At 40.9% G+C, this 18,250-nt stretch overlaps 1 protein-coding gene across 1 annotated transcript; it reads left to right on the top strand.

The window, feature by feature from the left end:
- The first annotated feature begins 1,485 nt into the window (after window positions 1-1,485).
- On the top strand, window positions 1,486-15,548 carry LOC124134066 (serum response factor-binding protein 1-like). Its single transcript, XM_046498698.2, has 7 exons — window positions 1,486-1,799; window positions 2,636-2,724; window positions 4,068-4,140; window positions 4,927-4,995; window positions 5,420-7,068; window positions 7,956-8,023; window positions 14,786-15,548. The coding sequence occupies exons 1-7, from the start codon at window positions 1,725-1,727 to the stop codon at window positions 14,923-14,925; spliced, it is 2,163 nt and encodes a 720-aa protein (XP_046354654.2). The 5' UTR covers window positions 1,486-1,724; the 3' UTR covers window positions 14,926-15,548.
- Window positions 15,549-18,250: the final 2,702 nt, after the last annotated feature.

Raw genomic sequence — 18,250 nt, 5'->3', positions numbered from 1 at the left:
GATCACACAATGCATATACATTGGATCACTTGTTGTGTTGGGATTTGGATAGTCTGTCTCACAGACTCAGAACTATATTATTTACCCTCTGCCCAGGTCTTACTATTATTCCTAAATAAATCAAGTCTAGATTTTCCACAGGATCTGAATGTCCCATCTCACTGGGCTCCCATTCAATTTAAATGTTGCAAGTTTCTATCAAAATTATATATTTTCAGAGACTATGAGTTAGTCGGGGATTTGGATAAAATTCCAAAATAGATCATTGGTTTGAAAAAACAAACACTGATGGATTAGTGAACATGGTATATTTAGAGCTTACAATACAAAGGCCTATATTGAAACACTGCCCCAACATCAGGCCTGACAAGCTGGTCAAATTATCAGACTTTTTTCGCTTCAATCATGCTTACATGTTATGTAAAGTTAAAATGATTTCGGGGGCACGGGTGGCCCAGTCGCCTAAGGCGCCGCGATTCGCTGTGCAGAGTTGCGTCCCTTGGGCACGCCAGAAACCAATGATTGTGGGTTGGAATTCGCCCCAATTATGTTTCTAGGTTTGTCAGCACCATGCTCGTGGGTTTCACCGAAGTGGTAAACGTCTGAGACCTGCATCACTTCGGGCTTTCCTCCAACATTAAGCTGACACACAGTGATATAACTGGAATAATGTTAAAAGCGGCGTTAAACCCAAATCACTCATTCACTCACTAAAATGATTTCAAAGAAACAGATTCCATGGTCAGAAACATAGGAAACCAACTTTTCATCACATCATTTGTACAACAGTTTGTACAAAAGTACTAGAATCTGTAATTTACAAAGAAAGTGTTATCCCATATATAACACTTGTTACAGTTTTAGGAGACATTATTTTATATTCCCTGGTATAACAGATGCTGAATCCAAACTTGTTATTACTTCAGCAGATAAAGATTTATTTCTTGATAAAAACAACTCCTGCGATCAGTCCTGTGATTTGTTAACAAACCGAAGGACTAGCCTACACTAAACCACTGGGTCCAGGTCCACAAAGCAATCTTAACACTAAGATGATCAGAACTCCTATATACTTCATGGCCCCATTCCATGAAGTGATCACAGCACGACAGTTGTAAGTATGTGTTTCAAAGCTAGTGTAGTGATAAGGTGATCGTTACTCCCATACTGTAACATAGACTTACGAGTATGATCGCTTTGTGGAACAGAACCCAGCCCTTGTTTTGTGTGACAGGAGCCCTGGTGATATATATTAGAAACAAATGTTAAATAAATAATATCGTCACAATTATCTCAGAGAAAATTATATTTTAACAAAAAAATAGTTTGAAATGATTTGTCCATTTTGTTTGATTTCGGTCAGCACAGGATCGATCCCACCTTCGTACCTCCATTATTGGAACAACAAGGATTCGCTAAAGCTTTGAAGAGTTGTCTCCCTTTTAGACGACTCGTGTAGCTTCATATTAGTAAAGTCCTCCTTTAATGTATTATATTTTTCAAAATACACTCATTGTTTCAAGTACACGCAAAAAAACGTTTCAGAGTTATTGGTATTACAACGTGATGGCACCCGGGATGTCGCAATAACAGCGAACGGCTGTTGGCTTCAGGTTTCGTTTATGGCAAAGGCATGGGTTCTCAAGAAATCTCCAGCAGAATACGACCAGTCTGAAATATCAACTGTATATGTGATTCCAGTTCGTTAATCATCTACGATCAACATGTCGACTGACAAACCAAGAAGTCTAGATGTGGCCGAAACGGCCTCAATAGACTTGATGTCTCTAAACAACAACGTGAGTTGTGCGCTGTGACCACCAGCTGACGACTGCTGGCTTTCAAATTCAAGTTATGTACATAATTACGATTAAGACAGCTAGGCCGACACCTAGCGATCTATAAGACACTAATGAATGCTTCCCCGTTGTTTCCAACAGTGGCGTCTGATATAACCACAACCAAATTTTCATACAAACACAATTAATTGCTTGCTTGAGCATAGACCCATGAAGATCGGGGTTAGTTTTCCGCAACCCATGCTTGTCGTTAAAGAGTCGGGTAACGGGATCAGGTGGTTAGGCTGCTGACTTGGTAAATGCTTTAGATCGTATCCCAGTTGTGTGGATATATCCTCATATCAATCACTAGATTGCCATGTCCAGACTCGATAATATACAGACTGCTGTCATAATACTGGAATATTGCTGAGTGTGACGTTAAACAAACAAACAAACAAAGCATAATCATAGGTGTTGTCTATCAGTTATGTCCATCACTGTATCACTAGGCCTATCAGTAAATACAGGGAATGCCATGAACTTGAAGTCATCTATTGTTTGCTGTCTGTTTTTGTACAAAGAGAGTGCTGAGAAAAAGGAAAATAACTGGTAGATTTCGTGTAATGTCAATAAACATTATGTGTTTTTTAGATTTCAAGGTGTTTTTGAGTATTTTACCATAACTTTTAAGAGGTTGTCAGTTTCCAGTGATTTGTGGACATCAGTTACAAGCTCATTCACATCTGCATGTCTCCAAACCAAAATCACTCACCCTGCTTGCTATGACCATGTGTACATGCTTTAAACTAAACACGTTCATGTGTCACATGCTACAATTATTTAACTCTTTTCAGATTGTAACAATGAGGAAACGTGTGAAACAAGCAAAGGTGCGTGTCATCCGAAGACTTGTCCGCAGTATCGAATCCCTCAAGAAGAAAAAGTAGGTCTTGATAAATTCTATTTCATCTTGTTCACTTGTACCTATACACAGACATTTGAGTACAATTTATATGATTAAGTATATGTTCATTTCATTATTTTCTATGTAAGATACAGATAGTTTGATTTGTTGTTATAAGAGTGCTACTGCCCAATCTACAGCCCTTTATTATGGCTTACCAGATGCTACAGTAGGAATTTCAAACTACATCAACCATATGTATACCAACATATTCAATGCTCATGATGCATTCATGGCATATCCATCATATCACTACCAGACTGACCAGCATATAACATGGGGGGCATACAAAATGTCAGTTCGTACCAAATACATTTGTGACATACGTAAACATAATGAATATGAATGGTTGCACCTTCCTTCACAGCACAACATTTGCGGGTGCACTTTAACCTGTTGATGCCTACACAATGTTATGATGATAATGTGTTTTATTACCATGATTACCATTATTCACTCAACAGGGACCCCAGATAAGCTGTTACATACTTCATGTACTTATTTATTGAATCCCATATGATCATGAGACCCGTGAAGATCCAGGTAAAGAATAGGTCTTCAGCATCCCAATCTTGTCGTAAGAGGCGACTAATAGGATTTGGTGGTCAGGCTCGTTGACTTGGTTGATGCATGTGATCATATCCCAATTGCGTGGATCGATGCTCATGATGTCAGTCACTGGATTGTCTGGTCCAGACTCCATTATTTACAGATTACCGTCATATAGCTGGAATATTGCTGAGCGTGGCATTAAACAACAAACAAACAAAACCAGGGTTAGAAACTAACAGTTTTCATCCACTAGTCCTTATAATGATAACATATAGCAAAACCCTTAAAAGGGCACATTTCTACTAGTCCTTATGATACCTTTACCATTGGGCAGTTTGGCAAGGACTACAGGACTAGTGCCAATTTCTAACGCTGAAAACCATGATCATGCTTATTTTCATCAAAAATGAAAACATATGATCAAATTTACACTTGCTTTGTCTTTGACAACTCTTTTGTGATTGCTCAGTGCTTTAAAAAAACTGTCTCAAAAAGACAAATACTATGTTCAAGTTGACATTCATGTTTCGACAAATCAATTGGTCATCATGGTCACAGGTACTTCCGTTCATGATAATCTAGAGTTCTGTCCCTTGTGCATAATACACGAACATTACTGAAAATTATCTCCCTTGGTCTTACAATTATAAAAAAAAGTGTATCATGTACCATAATAATGATGCTGAAGGTGAATGTTTCAGCATATTTGTATATATGTATGTATACTATGTGTACTTGTATGATTGTCATCGTGTGTAATGTTGTGTCAGGGGCACTCCTGTCATGGTTGAGAAGAACACGAGGAAAGCCGAGCGTCTGGTGGAGGAGATCCATGCCATCAAGGTCAGATACGAAATTATTCCGTCTGGATTCTGTTTCAGAATTGTCCCCAGCATCAATGCTGGCATTCAGAGGTGACTTAATAGATCGGTTGGTCGGCTCGATATCTATGTATCCTGATCAAGTGGATTGTTGTTCATAATATGAGTCAATGGTTTGTCTGGTCCAGACTTGATTATGTACAGGCAGTTATCATATGGCTTGATTATTGCTCAATGTTGCAGTATTAAACAACAAACAAACATTTGAACATCATAACATCCTGGAGGCAGTAGGGTAACCTAGTGGTTAAAGGGTTCGCTTGTTACACCAAAGACCCAAGTTCTATTCCCATTTCTGTTGTCCCCCGCTGAGATATTTCTGGAATGTTGCTAAAATTGGCGGAAGACCATACTCACTCACTCATAACATCTTCTATACATAAATAAAAAGCATTTGGTAGACATATTTGTGATGAGTTTTTGAATTTTGGAAGTATAATTTTGCAACATTGTGTATTGTGTGTGTTAGAATACAATGTGATTTACTTTTTTTACTCGCCATGCCTGTCTGATATCAGCTGAAAACATTTGACATGTTTTTTTCTGATCCTACTGATCATATATGGTCTTCAGTTACCATGGCAACAATCTTCAGGTTCCGGTGAAGAGTTGTGAAAGAGTGCCTAATGTTGTGTAAATCCTATCACTACAAAGGTAGATGTTCAGTGAAGTGTAATGATGTGTGATGTGTTTGTGTTGTGAACATGATGAACAGTAGTGTTTGTAAAGTAGGTTTACCATTTTGCAGCACCTGAAAGCTGACAAGATCTCCAAGTTTGCAATTGGCAACACCACATCCTTTGTCGAACTCTGCAAGGTAATCCTATAACCCTTTAAGATGTATCAGGTCCATAGTATGAACATTAGAACAAATACAATTCTGATAAACATTTGTTTCAATTACTGAACCATTTTGAAATGTGTTGTGTATGAAAGAGTCCTTTAAATCCATTTTCAGTCTGTGTGAAGTTATTTCATTTTTAGAAATTTAATTTAATATATTGGGACAGAACAGATTCAACTCATTGCTTAATTTTGAAGAATGGGATTAATTTAATAGTTTTAGAAATGTTTAAAGCATAATTATTTCGGACACTTTGTAAGCTTGTTACCATGGTTATAATCTGTAGATAGGAAGTGTTCAAGATATAAATGTCTGTCAACAGCATTTATGGAAAATTGCTAATACGTTGTCAACCCTTGAACATTCACACACTCATGAAGTATTTGCTTGTTTCCAGCAGGACAATGCATCCATCCAGTCTCGAGCTCTGACCCGTGTCTCTGAGAACGAAGTCATACAGACAGAGGTGACCAAGTTCAGGGACACTCACCCTGACTGGAAATCTCTCTCTGCCTTTCTCCTAATGAAGCAGAGCGGGCGGCGATACAAGAAGAAGAAGAATAGATCCACCGCCGAGAAAGTGGACACCAACGTCAAAGCCAGGGAGGCCATGATGGAGGCATATTTAGAAAATAAACTAGAGAAGAAAGTGGACATTGAAAAAATTAAAAATTCTGGGAGGTTAAGGAAGGAAAAACAGAAAAAGAATCTTGACAAAAAAAAGGCTGAAAATGGTGGAGATTCTGGGAACACGACACCATCTGAGGGCGATAGTGAAGAAGGAGTTGATAGTGAAGGAGTTGATAGTGAAGGAGTTGACAGTGAAGGAGATGACAGTGAAGGAATTTACAGTGAAGGAGATGACAGGACTAAGGTGACCGAAAGAAGCAGTGTTAAGCAGGACAGGAGTTTGTGTTTTAGTGGTGTAGGCAAGGAGCCTCTGAAAACATGGGATGATAGTGACAGTGGGGATAGTGAGGATGTTGAGGAGAGGACTACTCAGGAAAAGTCTCTGAAGAAGTCTCCCTTGCAAGAAGGTTCTGATGACAGGAAGAACCAAGGTAAGGTAGGAAGTGAGAAGGATGGAAGCAAGAAGAAAGGGGGCTTGAAGCTTGAGATACTTCAGCAGATGTTTTCATCAAAGGATGGTGACAGTGAGTCTGAATCTGACTCAGGACAGTCATCTGGTGGAGATGAAGTTAAGAAAGATGCAAGCAAATCTGCACAGAAGGCAAAAATAAAGTCTAAAATCACAAAACAAATGTTACCTGCAGACTCGGGTGGTGATGATTCTGACTCGGAGGAAGATATGACAGAGGAAGAGCTTATTGAATCTGACACCCAAACCGATGAAATTCAAAGGGAAAATGAAGACAAAAAGAAAACACCAGCAACAAAAGCATCTAAACATGATAAAAGGAAGGAGAAAAATAAAATTATGGTCGTGAAAAAAATAAATCTTGAAGATTTAGAAAATGATGAGGACTTAAAGGTTAAAAAGTTCCCTGAAGATGTACCAGGGATTCTACTGACTCCAGAAGTAAAGAAAACCAGAGATGCTTTCTTTGCTGGCAGTGAGGATGAATCTGATGCTGAGGATGTTGATGAGGATGAAGCATCTTCTCAGGACAACAGCAGTGATGATGAAGATGAAGAGGAAGGTCCAAGTACTTTTAAATCTACATTTATTGGTACTTTGGCTCATAAAAATCAATTGAAAAGAGGTGGTTGGTCGGACAGGGGTAGAGGTAGGGGACGGGGATCTGGGGTCAGAGGACAAAGTGATGGTAACAGAGGACATAGATTCAGAGGACGTGGTGATTTTCGAGGAGGACGTGGTGATTTTGGAGGACGGGGTGATTACAGAGGAGGACGGGGTGATTATAGAGGAGGATATGATGGCAAAAATAGATCAGACTTTCCAAGAGACAAATTTCAAAGATTCGAGGGTAGAGGCAGAGGATCAGAGTTCAGGGGACAAGGGTCAAGTTTCAGAGGTCGTGGATCCAACCAAGGAAAAGACAGGCATAACCTGGATAATCAGAGGTAACTTATTACATTTTGTACATATTTCATTTACTTCACAGACCATGTTTGAGTTTCCATAGATATGCAAAATAAACAGTAGGGATGAAACAATATATCGGTGCACCGGTGCATTGTAAGTTTTTATGCAACGATATGATACACATTACGTTTTTTTTCTGTTTCGATGCAAGATCATACGCTTGCTAAAATAAATTTACTACTTGTTTCCAAGTATACTACCCAAATTAGCCATTACGAACATGTGTCTACAGCTAGCTTTTCCTTTTGAACTTGCTCTGAACTATTTATATTCAAGAAGTCCATTTGAAATAAATATAAATATGTGTATCACGATACGTATCGCAGCGTGATCCTATGTATCATGATATGTTCTGTATCGTGATCTTGGTGTATCGTTTCACCCAAAATAAAAAGTTGACCTGTCCAATCCATTATCAGGAAACCACCTGATTGTTTTACGTGTCACAATAATTGTTGTGTTTGGGGGTAACGTATCATGATACATCATGATACATCATGATACATAGGATCATGATGTGATACGTATTGTGATACACATATTTACGTCAAATCAGGATATTTTAATCACACACTGTGGTCGCGCTTGAGTTGGCCCATCCTGGTCTGTGACACTGGCAGATGATGAAAAGAATCACAACTAATCATATCGGCATGATCATGTTGATTAATTGTACGTGTACAAATGAACACCACTAAGATGTGATGATTGTGTAGTATTGGTACTAAGAGCAAATATTACAGTCGTAATCATATCCATGTTATTGAGGCAACTTGTTGCTCTGTTTTGACATGTTTGATGTTTCACATTGCAAAGGTGTTAATGTCAGCTTGTGTTGTGCTTATCAACTCAAATATATTTGCAGCTCTAGAGACAGGGGAGGTAACTCATATACCAGCGCAGCCCCAAGGACGTCACTAGGGAAACAAGAAGGTGAGTCGTTTATGTGTTTTCTGCCTCAGGCATGGAGGGGTTGCCTAGTGCTGGTTCACCATACGTTGGGTTTTGTTCTCTAATGTATTCAGTGTTTGAAGTCCACTGTTCATGGTTTGGTGTTCGCCACCACAGAGGTAAACATATACATGAACTAACCTTTCTAAATCTTGAGTCAAACATTTCTGGTAAAGTACTGCTTGGGTATGCTTGAGAAACAGCACTACAGCATGCATCAAGCAATCAACCCCGGGAATGATGAGTCCTGGGAGACATCGGTTACGTTATCTCGTTTCAAACCCTGGACCATCACTCAGCCGTCACTTGTCTGTGACCATGTAATAGTTTGATGCCAGCCAGGTTGAAGTGATGCTCACGCTATCACCCACTGGTTTGTGTGCTCACTCAAAACCTGAGGACTGGGATGAATTGGAATATTCTTCTCATATAACCTCATCATGGGTTTCATTCCATAAAAACAGGAGTACCATGTGAGAATCCCCTTTCTAGTGCCCCGCTTCTTGACTCCGATATTCATGATTAATGCAGCATAAATCCACACATGCCTGCTCGCTTGCACACTCACAGCAGCATGAAACTCAGTGTTAACATTATGTCACACCAGAAACTAAGAACTCTTGTCAGGCAAATTTGGGAATTATTATTTTGTTAAAAAATAGATATTTTAGAAAAGTTTATCATGTTTATTTTTCATTAAAATGAGAGGTATTGTTATGGAGTATTTTAACATTGCATTTTATCTAATAAAGTTTAACTATATTAAAGCTTCACCCTGTGTTCATCGCCACGAATAACTGGCAAATTGCTGATGCGGTGTTAAGCAATATTCACTCACTCACTCACCCTGTTTCTTGGTCTCAATACAAGTCACTTCTGAAAGCCAGAACATTTGTTGCACCATAATTATATAAACATAAACCGGGAGTTTTTGCTGACATTTGTTTACGACTTGGGGATGAATATCAGCCTCTGTTGGTCTTCTCAGAATAATCTCTACAACGTCATGGAATTCCCCGTAAAATGGGTCCCCAGGACTTGTCATCCAGTATCACAGCTGACATTGATACAGATATGGTGGTGTGTGTGAGGTCTGGCAACCTGAGATGTAGAGTAGTTTTGATAAGAACTAAATGTCTCTTAAGATTGGACATGTGAAACCACTTGATATGTAACCTGGTGTCATCCTTATGCTCGTAGGTTTAAAAACAACGTCGCATCCAAAACTTCCTGTTCTCTTCATTATTTTCATTGCTTTAGGTTACACGGATTGAAAATAACAAAATAATATAACTATGGTAACCCTTGCCAGGCAGAATATTATAGAAAAAAACTTTTAATTAAAAAAACTAACTGAAAATGAGATAATCTATCTAAAGTTTTTGAGGACTCTCTGCAAGTAAAGTGAACAGCAACAGTGATTACACTGATTGGCCATGCTGGCTTATGCACTTATCATAACACTGTAAGGGAAGTGCACACGATGGGTACCAGGCAGTAGTTGCAACGATACCCAGGGTCCACATGCACAAAGCAGTCTTAGCAGTCACAGCAACCAGCTGTCATGACTCATGAGTATTGTGAGTACAGAAGTTCAGGGAGTTACCAGACTTGCTCTCAGGCCGATATTGGGGTCGGTCGGATAGCCTCGTGGTTAAAGCGTTTGCTCGTCACGCCGAAAACCTGGGTTCGATTCCTGACATGGGTACAATGTGTGAAGCCCATTTCTCGTGTCCCCCAACGTGATATTGCTGGAATATTGCTAAAAGCGGCGTAAAAACCAAACTCACTCACTCACTCAGGCCGATATTCAGACCCAAGGCAGTAGACTATTCCCAAACTGGAACTACACATTTCAGAATTCATGTTATGGCTGTTGCCAGTTGGTCATGAATTAGTACATGTTGTACAAGTGCCTGGCAATAACTGGTATGACTGGGTACAGGTGCCTTGTTATAACTGGTATGACTGGGTACAGGTGCCTTGCAATAGCTGGTATGACTGGGTACAGGTTCCTTGCAATAGCTGGTATGACTGGGTACAGGTGCCTTGCAATAGCTGGTATGACTGGGTACAGGTGCCTTGCAATAGCTGGTATGACTGGGTACAGGTGCCTTGTTATAACTGGTATGACTGGGTACAGGTAGGTTCCTTGCAATAGCTGGTATGACTGGGTAAAGGTGCCTTGCAATAGCTGGTATGACTGGGTACAGGTGCCTTGCAATAACTGGTATGACTGGGTACAGGTATCTTGCAATAGCTGGTATGACTGGGTAAAGGTGCCTTGTTATAACTGGTATGACTGGGTACAGGTGCCTTGCAATAACTGGTATGACTGGGTACAGGTGCCTTGCAATAGCTGGTATGACTGGGTACAGGTGCCTTGCAATAGCTGGTATGACTGGGTACAGGTGCCTTGTTATAACTGGTATGACTGGGTACAGGTTCCTTGCAATAGCTGGTATGACTGGGTACAGGTGCCTTGCAGTAGCTGGTATGACTGGGTACAGGTGCCTTGTTATAACTGGTATGACTGGGTACAGGTGCCTTGCAATAGCTGGTATGACTGGGTACAGGTGCCTTGCAATAGCTGGTATGACTGGGTACAGGTGCCTTGCAATAACTGGTATGACTGGGTACAGGTATCTTGCAATAGCTGGTATGACTGGGTACAGGTGCCTTGTAATAGCTGGTATGACTGGGTACAGGTGCCTTGCAATAGCTGGTATGACTGGGTACAGGTGCCTTGTTATAACTGGTATGACTGGGTACAGGTAGGTTCCTTGCAATAGCTGGTATGACTGGGTACAGGTGCCTTGCAATAACTGGTATGACTGGGTACAGGTGCCTTGTTATAACTGGTATGACTGGGTACAGGTGCCTTGCAATAGCTGGTATGACTGGGTACAGGTGCCTTGCAATAGCTGGTATGACTGGGTACAGTAGCCTTGTTATAACTGGTATGACTGGGTACAGGTTCCTTGCAATAGCTGGTATGACTGGGTACAGGTGCCTTGCAATAACTGGTATGACTGGGTACAGGTTCCTTGCAATAGCTGGTATGACTGGGTACAGGTGCCTTGCAATAGCTGGTATGACTGGGTACATGTGCCTTGCAATAACTGGTATGACTGGGTACAGGTATCTTGCAATAGCTGGTATGACTGGGTACAGGTGCCTTGTAATAGCTGGTATGACTGGGTACAGGTGCCTTGCAATAGCTGGTATGACTGGGTACAGGTTCCTTGCAATAGCTGGTATGACTGGGTACAGGTTCCTTGCAATAGCTGGTATGACTGGGTACAGGTGCCTTGCAATAGCTGGTATGACTGGGTACAGGTGCCTTGTTATAACTGGTATGACTGGGTACAGGTGCCTTGCAATAGCTGGTATGACTGGGTACAGGTGCCTTGCAATAGCTGGTATGACTGGGTACAGGTGCCTTGCAATAACTGGTATGACTGGGTACAGGTATCTTGCAATAGCTGGTATGACTGGGTACAGGTGCCTTGTAATAGCTGGTATGACTGGGTACAGGTGCCTTGTAATAGCTGGTATGACTGGGTACAGGTGCCTTGCAATAGCTGGTATGACTGGGTACAGGTGCCTTGCAATAGCTGGTATGACTGGGTACAGGTGCCTTGTTATAACTGGTATGACTGGGTCCAGGTTCCTTGCAATAGCTGGTATGACTGGGTATAGGTGCCTTGCAATAACTGGTATGACTGGGTACAGGTGCCTTGATATTACTGGTATGACTGGGTACAAGTGCCTTGTTATAACTGGTATGACTGGGTACAGGTGCCTTGCAATAGCTGGTATGACTGGGTACAGGTGCCTTGTAATAGCTGGTATGACTGGGTAAAGGTGCCTTGTTATAACTGGTATGACTGGGTACAAGTGCCTTGCAATAACTGGTATGACTGGGTACAGGTGCCTTGCAATAGCTGGTATGACTGGGTACAGGTTCCTTGCAATAGCTGGTATGACTGGGTACAGGTGCCTTGCAATAACTGGTATGACTGGGTACAGGTTCCTTGCAATAGCTGGTATGACTGGGTACAGGTGCCTTGTAATAGCTGGTATGACTGGGTACAGGTAGCTTGCAATAACTGGTATGACTGGGTACAGGTGCCTTGCAATAGCTGGTATGACTGGGTACAGGTAGGTGGCTTGCAATAGCTGGTATGACTGGGTACAGGTGCCTTGCAATAACTGGTATGACTGGGTACAGGTAGGTGGCTTGCTATAACTGGTATGACTGGGTACAGGTGCCTTGCAATAACTGGTATGACTGGGTACAGGTAGGTGGCTTGCAATAACTGGTATGACTGGGTACAGGTGCTTTGTATTTCATTGTTCATGTTGATAACAGGACCAGTAGAGGAAGAGACTTAATGCTTAGTGAGATGTTATTGTCGGGAACATGTTGAATGCAATGTTAATATACCTCTGAATTTAAGAAAATAAGAACTAAATCCCTATTGTGAACAAAATATTTTTTTTGGTCCAAACAAGCCTGCCAAGGGCACTTAATGTACTGTCAGAAAATGCAAAAAGGCTTTTGCCCATAAAGACAAGAATGTTTCACAGAAAGCTACCATTGTAATAGACCCATGAAGATCCGGAGTAGAATAGGTCTTCAGCAACCTATGCTTGCCGTAAAAGGCGACTATGCTTGCCGAAAGAGGCGACTAACGGGATCAGGTGGTCAGGCTCACTGACTTGGTTGATCCATGTCATCGTTTCCCAATTGCGTGGATCGATGCTCATGTTGTCAATCACTGGATTGTCTGGTCCAGACTCGATTATTTACAGACCGCCGTCATATAGCTGGAATATTGCTGAGTGCAGCGTTAAACAACAAACAAACAAACAAACAAACCATTGAAATATCAAGTAATTACCAATCTACTTATCTTAGGTTTGAAGTATTTCAGTCACAAGGAGTCCTATTGACAATTTTACAGGAGAAATATTCGAGTGAAGACAGCAATTTCCCATTAAGTCCAGTGAGGGAAGTCTGAAACGGACTATAGAAATATGTGTCTTCGTTATAGTAATACTAATAGTGTAGCATTCATAAAACATCTAAGCTACCAAATACAAGTCAATGGGAGAAAATTCTAGATGTGCAACTCAGAAAATAGCAAAATGACATTGCATTTGTTTTGTCGACACTCCTTCCGTGATGCATATTGCATTACCCCTGCATAGCCATAGCCATGGTATATGACAGGAGTCTGTAGTAGGCAATGTTTATACATGTATTTATAAGTTATTTGCACTTGAGGGAGACAGAGGGAAACCATAGATTAGTTTAGACAGCGTGTATTACCTAACTGCCCAAGCTCTGGGGCTTTCATACAAACAAGACTACAGTTTGATAAATAAAACAAAGAAGTTAGGGACTGTCTGAAAAACAAAACAGGATGTAAAAGGATATTAGACAGCTTTGGTACAGGGGTGATTAGGAGTACGGTGTACAAGCTTTATGAGCAGGAGGTACCCCCGACTTTAAGTAGAATTCGAGAAATTAAAGACACAATTAATGTTTCCCAGATTACATTAATTATTGTTCTCCACGAGATGGTCTTTTGATACACTGCACCTGGCAATGGCCGAGCAGTTTTCAGGGAACATATTCCATCCTGTGTATGAGGTCACACTATCTCTGCACCACTCATGACTATACAGTCAGGGATTAAAGATCATTTGTTATCCAACCAGGGTGAATAAGAATCATCACTACATGTGGCTACTGTCAGTTGGACAAAAACCAACCATGGTGGCATCAGATAAGAGCAATGGTGTCACTGTTTTGCAGTGAACCCTTGATCTGGGGCTTGTAGATGGATATGAGCTAGTTTTTCTTAGCAAATGAGAAAACTGGTGATTATCATGAGATAGTGAATGGTGATGTGTTTCCAGATTGGTTGGAACATCAGCTACTGCCCAATCGGAACAACCCCAGAGTCATTGTCACGGATAACGCCAGTTATAACGTCCGGAACCAGATACTGTCGTCCCGACCATGAGTAGTCTGAAGGCGACCATGCGGGAATATCTGACATCAGGCTTTACATGCATGCATAACAATGCACAAATATTTTCTAAGTTCATCATGATTTTACTCGTAAAAGTACCTGTTTAGTGTCCATTAGGATGAGCTAGATTAGGTAGATTTGTGTTATTTTTATTTAGGCAATTGTCATAGCCCTGTGATTCGTATTTATTAAATGAAGCCAAAAACACATTTTTCTAGCATTTCCAACAGTACTTTAGTTCAGAATCATAGGTAAATCTCTTCAGTTACAAACTTCCCAGCAAAGATAGTTTGTATGCAAGCAGGTCCATGTAACGAGCCAATCAGAAACCTACTATTATCTATGTTATTCGTAAGCAGCGTGCATATGGACTCGCGGGACCAACCATTTGCTATTCAGGGGGGAGCTGGAAGGGAAATGTTTTCAAGATAGACTACTTCTTTGAAAGGATGATCTGCACGCAACTGTTCCTTTTTTCAGGACATCCAGAATGACCAGCAAACAATTTCTATTTTCGTGACTTGAATTTAATCTTTTCCAGTATTTTAAGGAACAATTTCCTGCCTCAAAATAACATTCGCCGTGCACACAATATCAAATGGTTGGTCCTTCAGCAAGTCACGTACTGCCGTAATGTAGTGATTTATTGCTGATCATGCTGAATTCCTCATCACTTGCTTCCCTACATTGGTTTCAGACAAATCGGCAGCCAGGCAGTCAGGTGGCCACGCCTCCTCCTCCTCCTCCCTCCACCCATCGTGGGAGGCCAGTAAGAGGAAGAAGGAACAAAGTGGCATACAGACATTCAAAGGCAAGAAGATCAAGTTTGATGATTGATTGTGTCATGTCAGCAGCTAGACCATGCTGACAGGGATACCTGTTAAATAAAGCTGTGGTTTGTTGACTCTGTTATTTCTCTTAGAAACTGCTTTACTGTAAGGGAAAGGCTTCCGTTTTAATCTGTAGGTAACAATATTATAAAGGTATGTAATTTACTCGGAGATGAGGTATTATAAGAATGCATCTGTGAAATGTATTGATTTGCAATGTGACACACAAGGAAAACTTTGGCCAGTTGTTTTGATGTTTGAAGGAAGTGATCATATTAGCATTTTTTGGCTGCGAAAAACACACATGCATATGCAAATTGTGTGAGTGGCAGGGACTATCGGCAGGACAAGCATTTACCCTTTTGGCAAACACCTGGTGTCATCACTGATTTTCAGTGATCCATTCATCAACTTGTCATCACTATTTTGCCTTTTAGACCCAGTGGATTCTGTTTTGATGGATAACTGAGACTGGTTATTCTCTGGCATTGACGTTTTTTATTTACCTCACTGTGAGCTGAGGTCATGTGCCTTTGTCCACAGTCCATCTATTTGTCTATCTGTTTGTCATTACTGAACCAATTCTCCTCAATAAATATTGGGAAAATGTTGTTCCCACCAGTGATGACACTGAATTTGTTCAAGAGTTATAATCTGATATGCCTGACACAGAAACAGGACACAGAAGCAAGATACTAAAACCACTTCATTTTGTCCATTACCTGTTAATTAAAATGTAAGTATAGTTAGTTTGCCATATGCATTCTGCTGAAAAGTTGTTTCACCCTGGTTACAACATTCAAGGCCACAGTAAAACTTTCAAAATGTTTCATGATATACACGTGGAGGACTTGTACTTGTTGACTTGTACGGACATGTTTGTGTTTGACATGTTTGTGTTTGACGTGCATTTGCATGTGTTGGTGCCACAGATGGGGCAGGATAAGCTTCCCTTTTCACAAACATGGTATCATTTTCATCATGGTATCAAGACTATTCAATAGTTAGGAGATAAACATACTGTGTTTTCAATGTAGAGCTAGGTTACCTGTATATTTAACCACGATAAATTGAATTTGGAAACGAACGGGAAATGCAAGTCAATTGTTAACTAGAAAAAAAGGAACATGTCGTACAAGTCAACAAGCACAAGTCCTCTAGATGTACATTATAATTCATTTTGAAGACGTTACTGTAGCCTTGAATGCTGTAACCAAAATCAAACATTTTTTTAGCAGAATGGTGATGTTTGGTTCAGAACGAAAGCCTTGCAAAGCTTGCTTAGTTTTCTTTAGGGATGGCTACCTCATATTAGCTTATCAAGTTGCCGTGCTTATATGCTTTTAATGCCTGCCATGCGTTCGAGTGAAGTATTACGGTGTTAACAAACTGCTTGAGTATATACAGCGCCATATTTTGTTTACAGGCTGTTGTCGATGATTCTTAATTCAGATCGACAACCCACAAAAAACACTGGATTCAACCCATGCCGCTTCACTCAATATATTTGCTAACACCAAAGAGTTCGCTTTATATTAAGTCAGGGTAGAGAGAGATAAACATACTGTGTTTTCAATGTAGAACTAGGTTACTTGTAGATTTAACTCCGCTGTATTTAACATTTGAAACCTCACCCTGCGCATTCGGTTCCAAATTATATGTTTATCTCCTAATTCACTTACAGTGTAAAATGTTAAGTGTGTGATGTCTCATGGACAATTTATCTGCGGATTTTAAAACATGTATTCCGGTTTAGATTTGATCCCCACCAACCTATGATGGAGTAAGAGACACATTGATGGAGCGTGTTTAGGCTCCGTGGCTTGGTTGATGGGGCGTCATAGTACACCAGATGGTGTGGTTCGTGGTCATTAGACCAATGGATTGTCTGACACTCAGGCATTAAAGAAAACACTTTAATGGGAACAATTTTATTCACAAACTTGACCATGTTGAAGGCGTCTCCCCATGGACAAAAAGCGACTTGGAAAGGTGGTGCTACTATCATGAATATATCAACTAGCTGTGGTTACCGTATCCCCTCGCCCGTACCCTGTTTGATATCAGTTTTTCTGCATGTCACTACTAGGCTACGGGTCGTCATGTGAAGTCCCAGTGGAGTCATAGAAAGCTCATAGAAAGGAACGGATGAGTGAATACTGCAACCGCAGCTTCTTTGTGAACGGAAGTGTAAGACACTGAGTTAGTAAACGTCTAAGAACTGCATCATTTTTCTCGAACATCAAGCTATAACACGCCGTGGTCACCAACTCAAATATTGAGTTTATTATTTGGATGCGGTTCATGGCAGCAGTCAACTGACGGAAGATGTCCATTATGAACTGTAAATACTTCCGCCAACCCGTAACAGGAAATACAAGTTACGCAACCCAAGTTACTGACGACCATCCGCTGCTGGTAGGTCAGCAGACGACATTTCTGTTCCTCCATGGATGACTTCTCATAGTGGGCACGGCTGTACGTGACTTGTGAAGTTGAATGGTTGTGACGTGGGGATTCCATGTTAGAGCAGTTCCTCGTAAGATGTGACTTTATTTGATCGGGTGGTCAGGTTCGGTGACTGGTTTATAGCGTGTCAACGTTTTCCGACGGCGTCGATCGTTGCTCACCATATTAATCACTGGATTGTCTCGCCCAGATTTGATTGTTTACATGCCGCCGTCATAAAGCTAGAGTATTGAGGAGTGCAGCGTTAAACAAATATAGTGTCATTTGCTACTGGACAGGCAAACCACTGGTTTGAAGAGCAACTCTTCGGCAGGTCGCTGATTATAACAAGTGAACCACCCAAGCCTTTTATTCGGCTCTTAAGACACCCGACATAAGTCAGTTGGCGATCTATTCTCCCCGGAACCCCCATGGCGTTCCCCCAACGAAGAAATACATTCAGATGGACAGCTGTCTACATGCACAGACATGACTTCATTTGCTGAATGCTCTTAAGACAACTTTTCGTATTGGGTATGGTTGTAAGGTTGCATAACGGGGGAAGCGTGTGATCTGTAACAACTTTGCACCGATGTATATTTGAGGCAATAGCTCATACCCCGCTATTCCCAGTTTGCCTCTCCGTAATCTCAACACTATTCCAGCTATACGACGGTGGTCTGTAAATAATCGAACCAGACAACCCAGTGACTAACAACAAGAGCATCCATCTACGCATTTGGGAGAAGTGCATCGATCAAAGCAAGTTAGTCGCCTCTTAAGACAAGCATATGTTTCCGAACACAAATTCTAACCAAGTTCATCAGGGGTTGTTTTGGGAGGTAAAAGGCTGGTGATTTATAGACCAATGAAGCCTGCATGTA

The sequence above is a fragment of the Haliotis rufescens genome, unplaced genomic scaffold (genome assembly GCF_023055435.1).
Source record: "Haliotis rufescens isolate VD_foot unplaced genomic scaffold, xgHalRufe1.0.p SCAF_1, whole genome shotgun sequence".
In the NCBI taxonomy this organism is placed as follows: domain Eukaryota; kingdom Metazoa; phylum Mollusca; class Gastropoda; order Lepetellida; family Haliotidae; genus Haliotis; species Haliotis rufescens.
The sequence above is the reverse complement of the archived record's forward strand: the minus strand, read 5'-3'. Positions and strand labels throughout refer to the sequence as shown.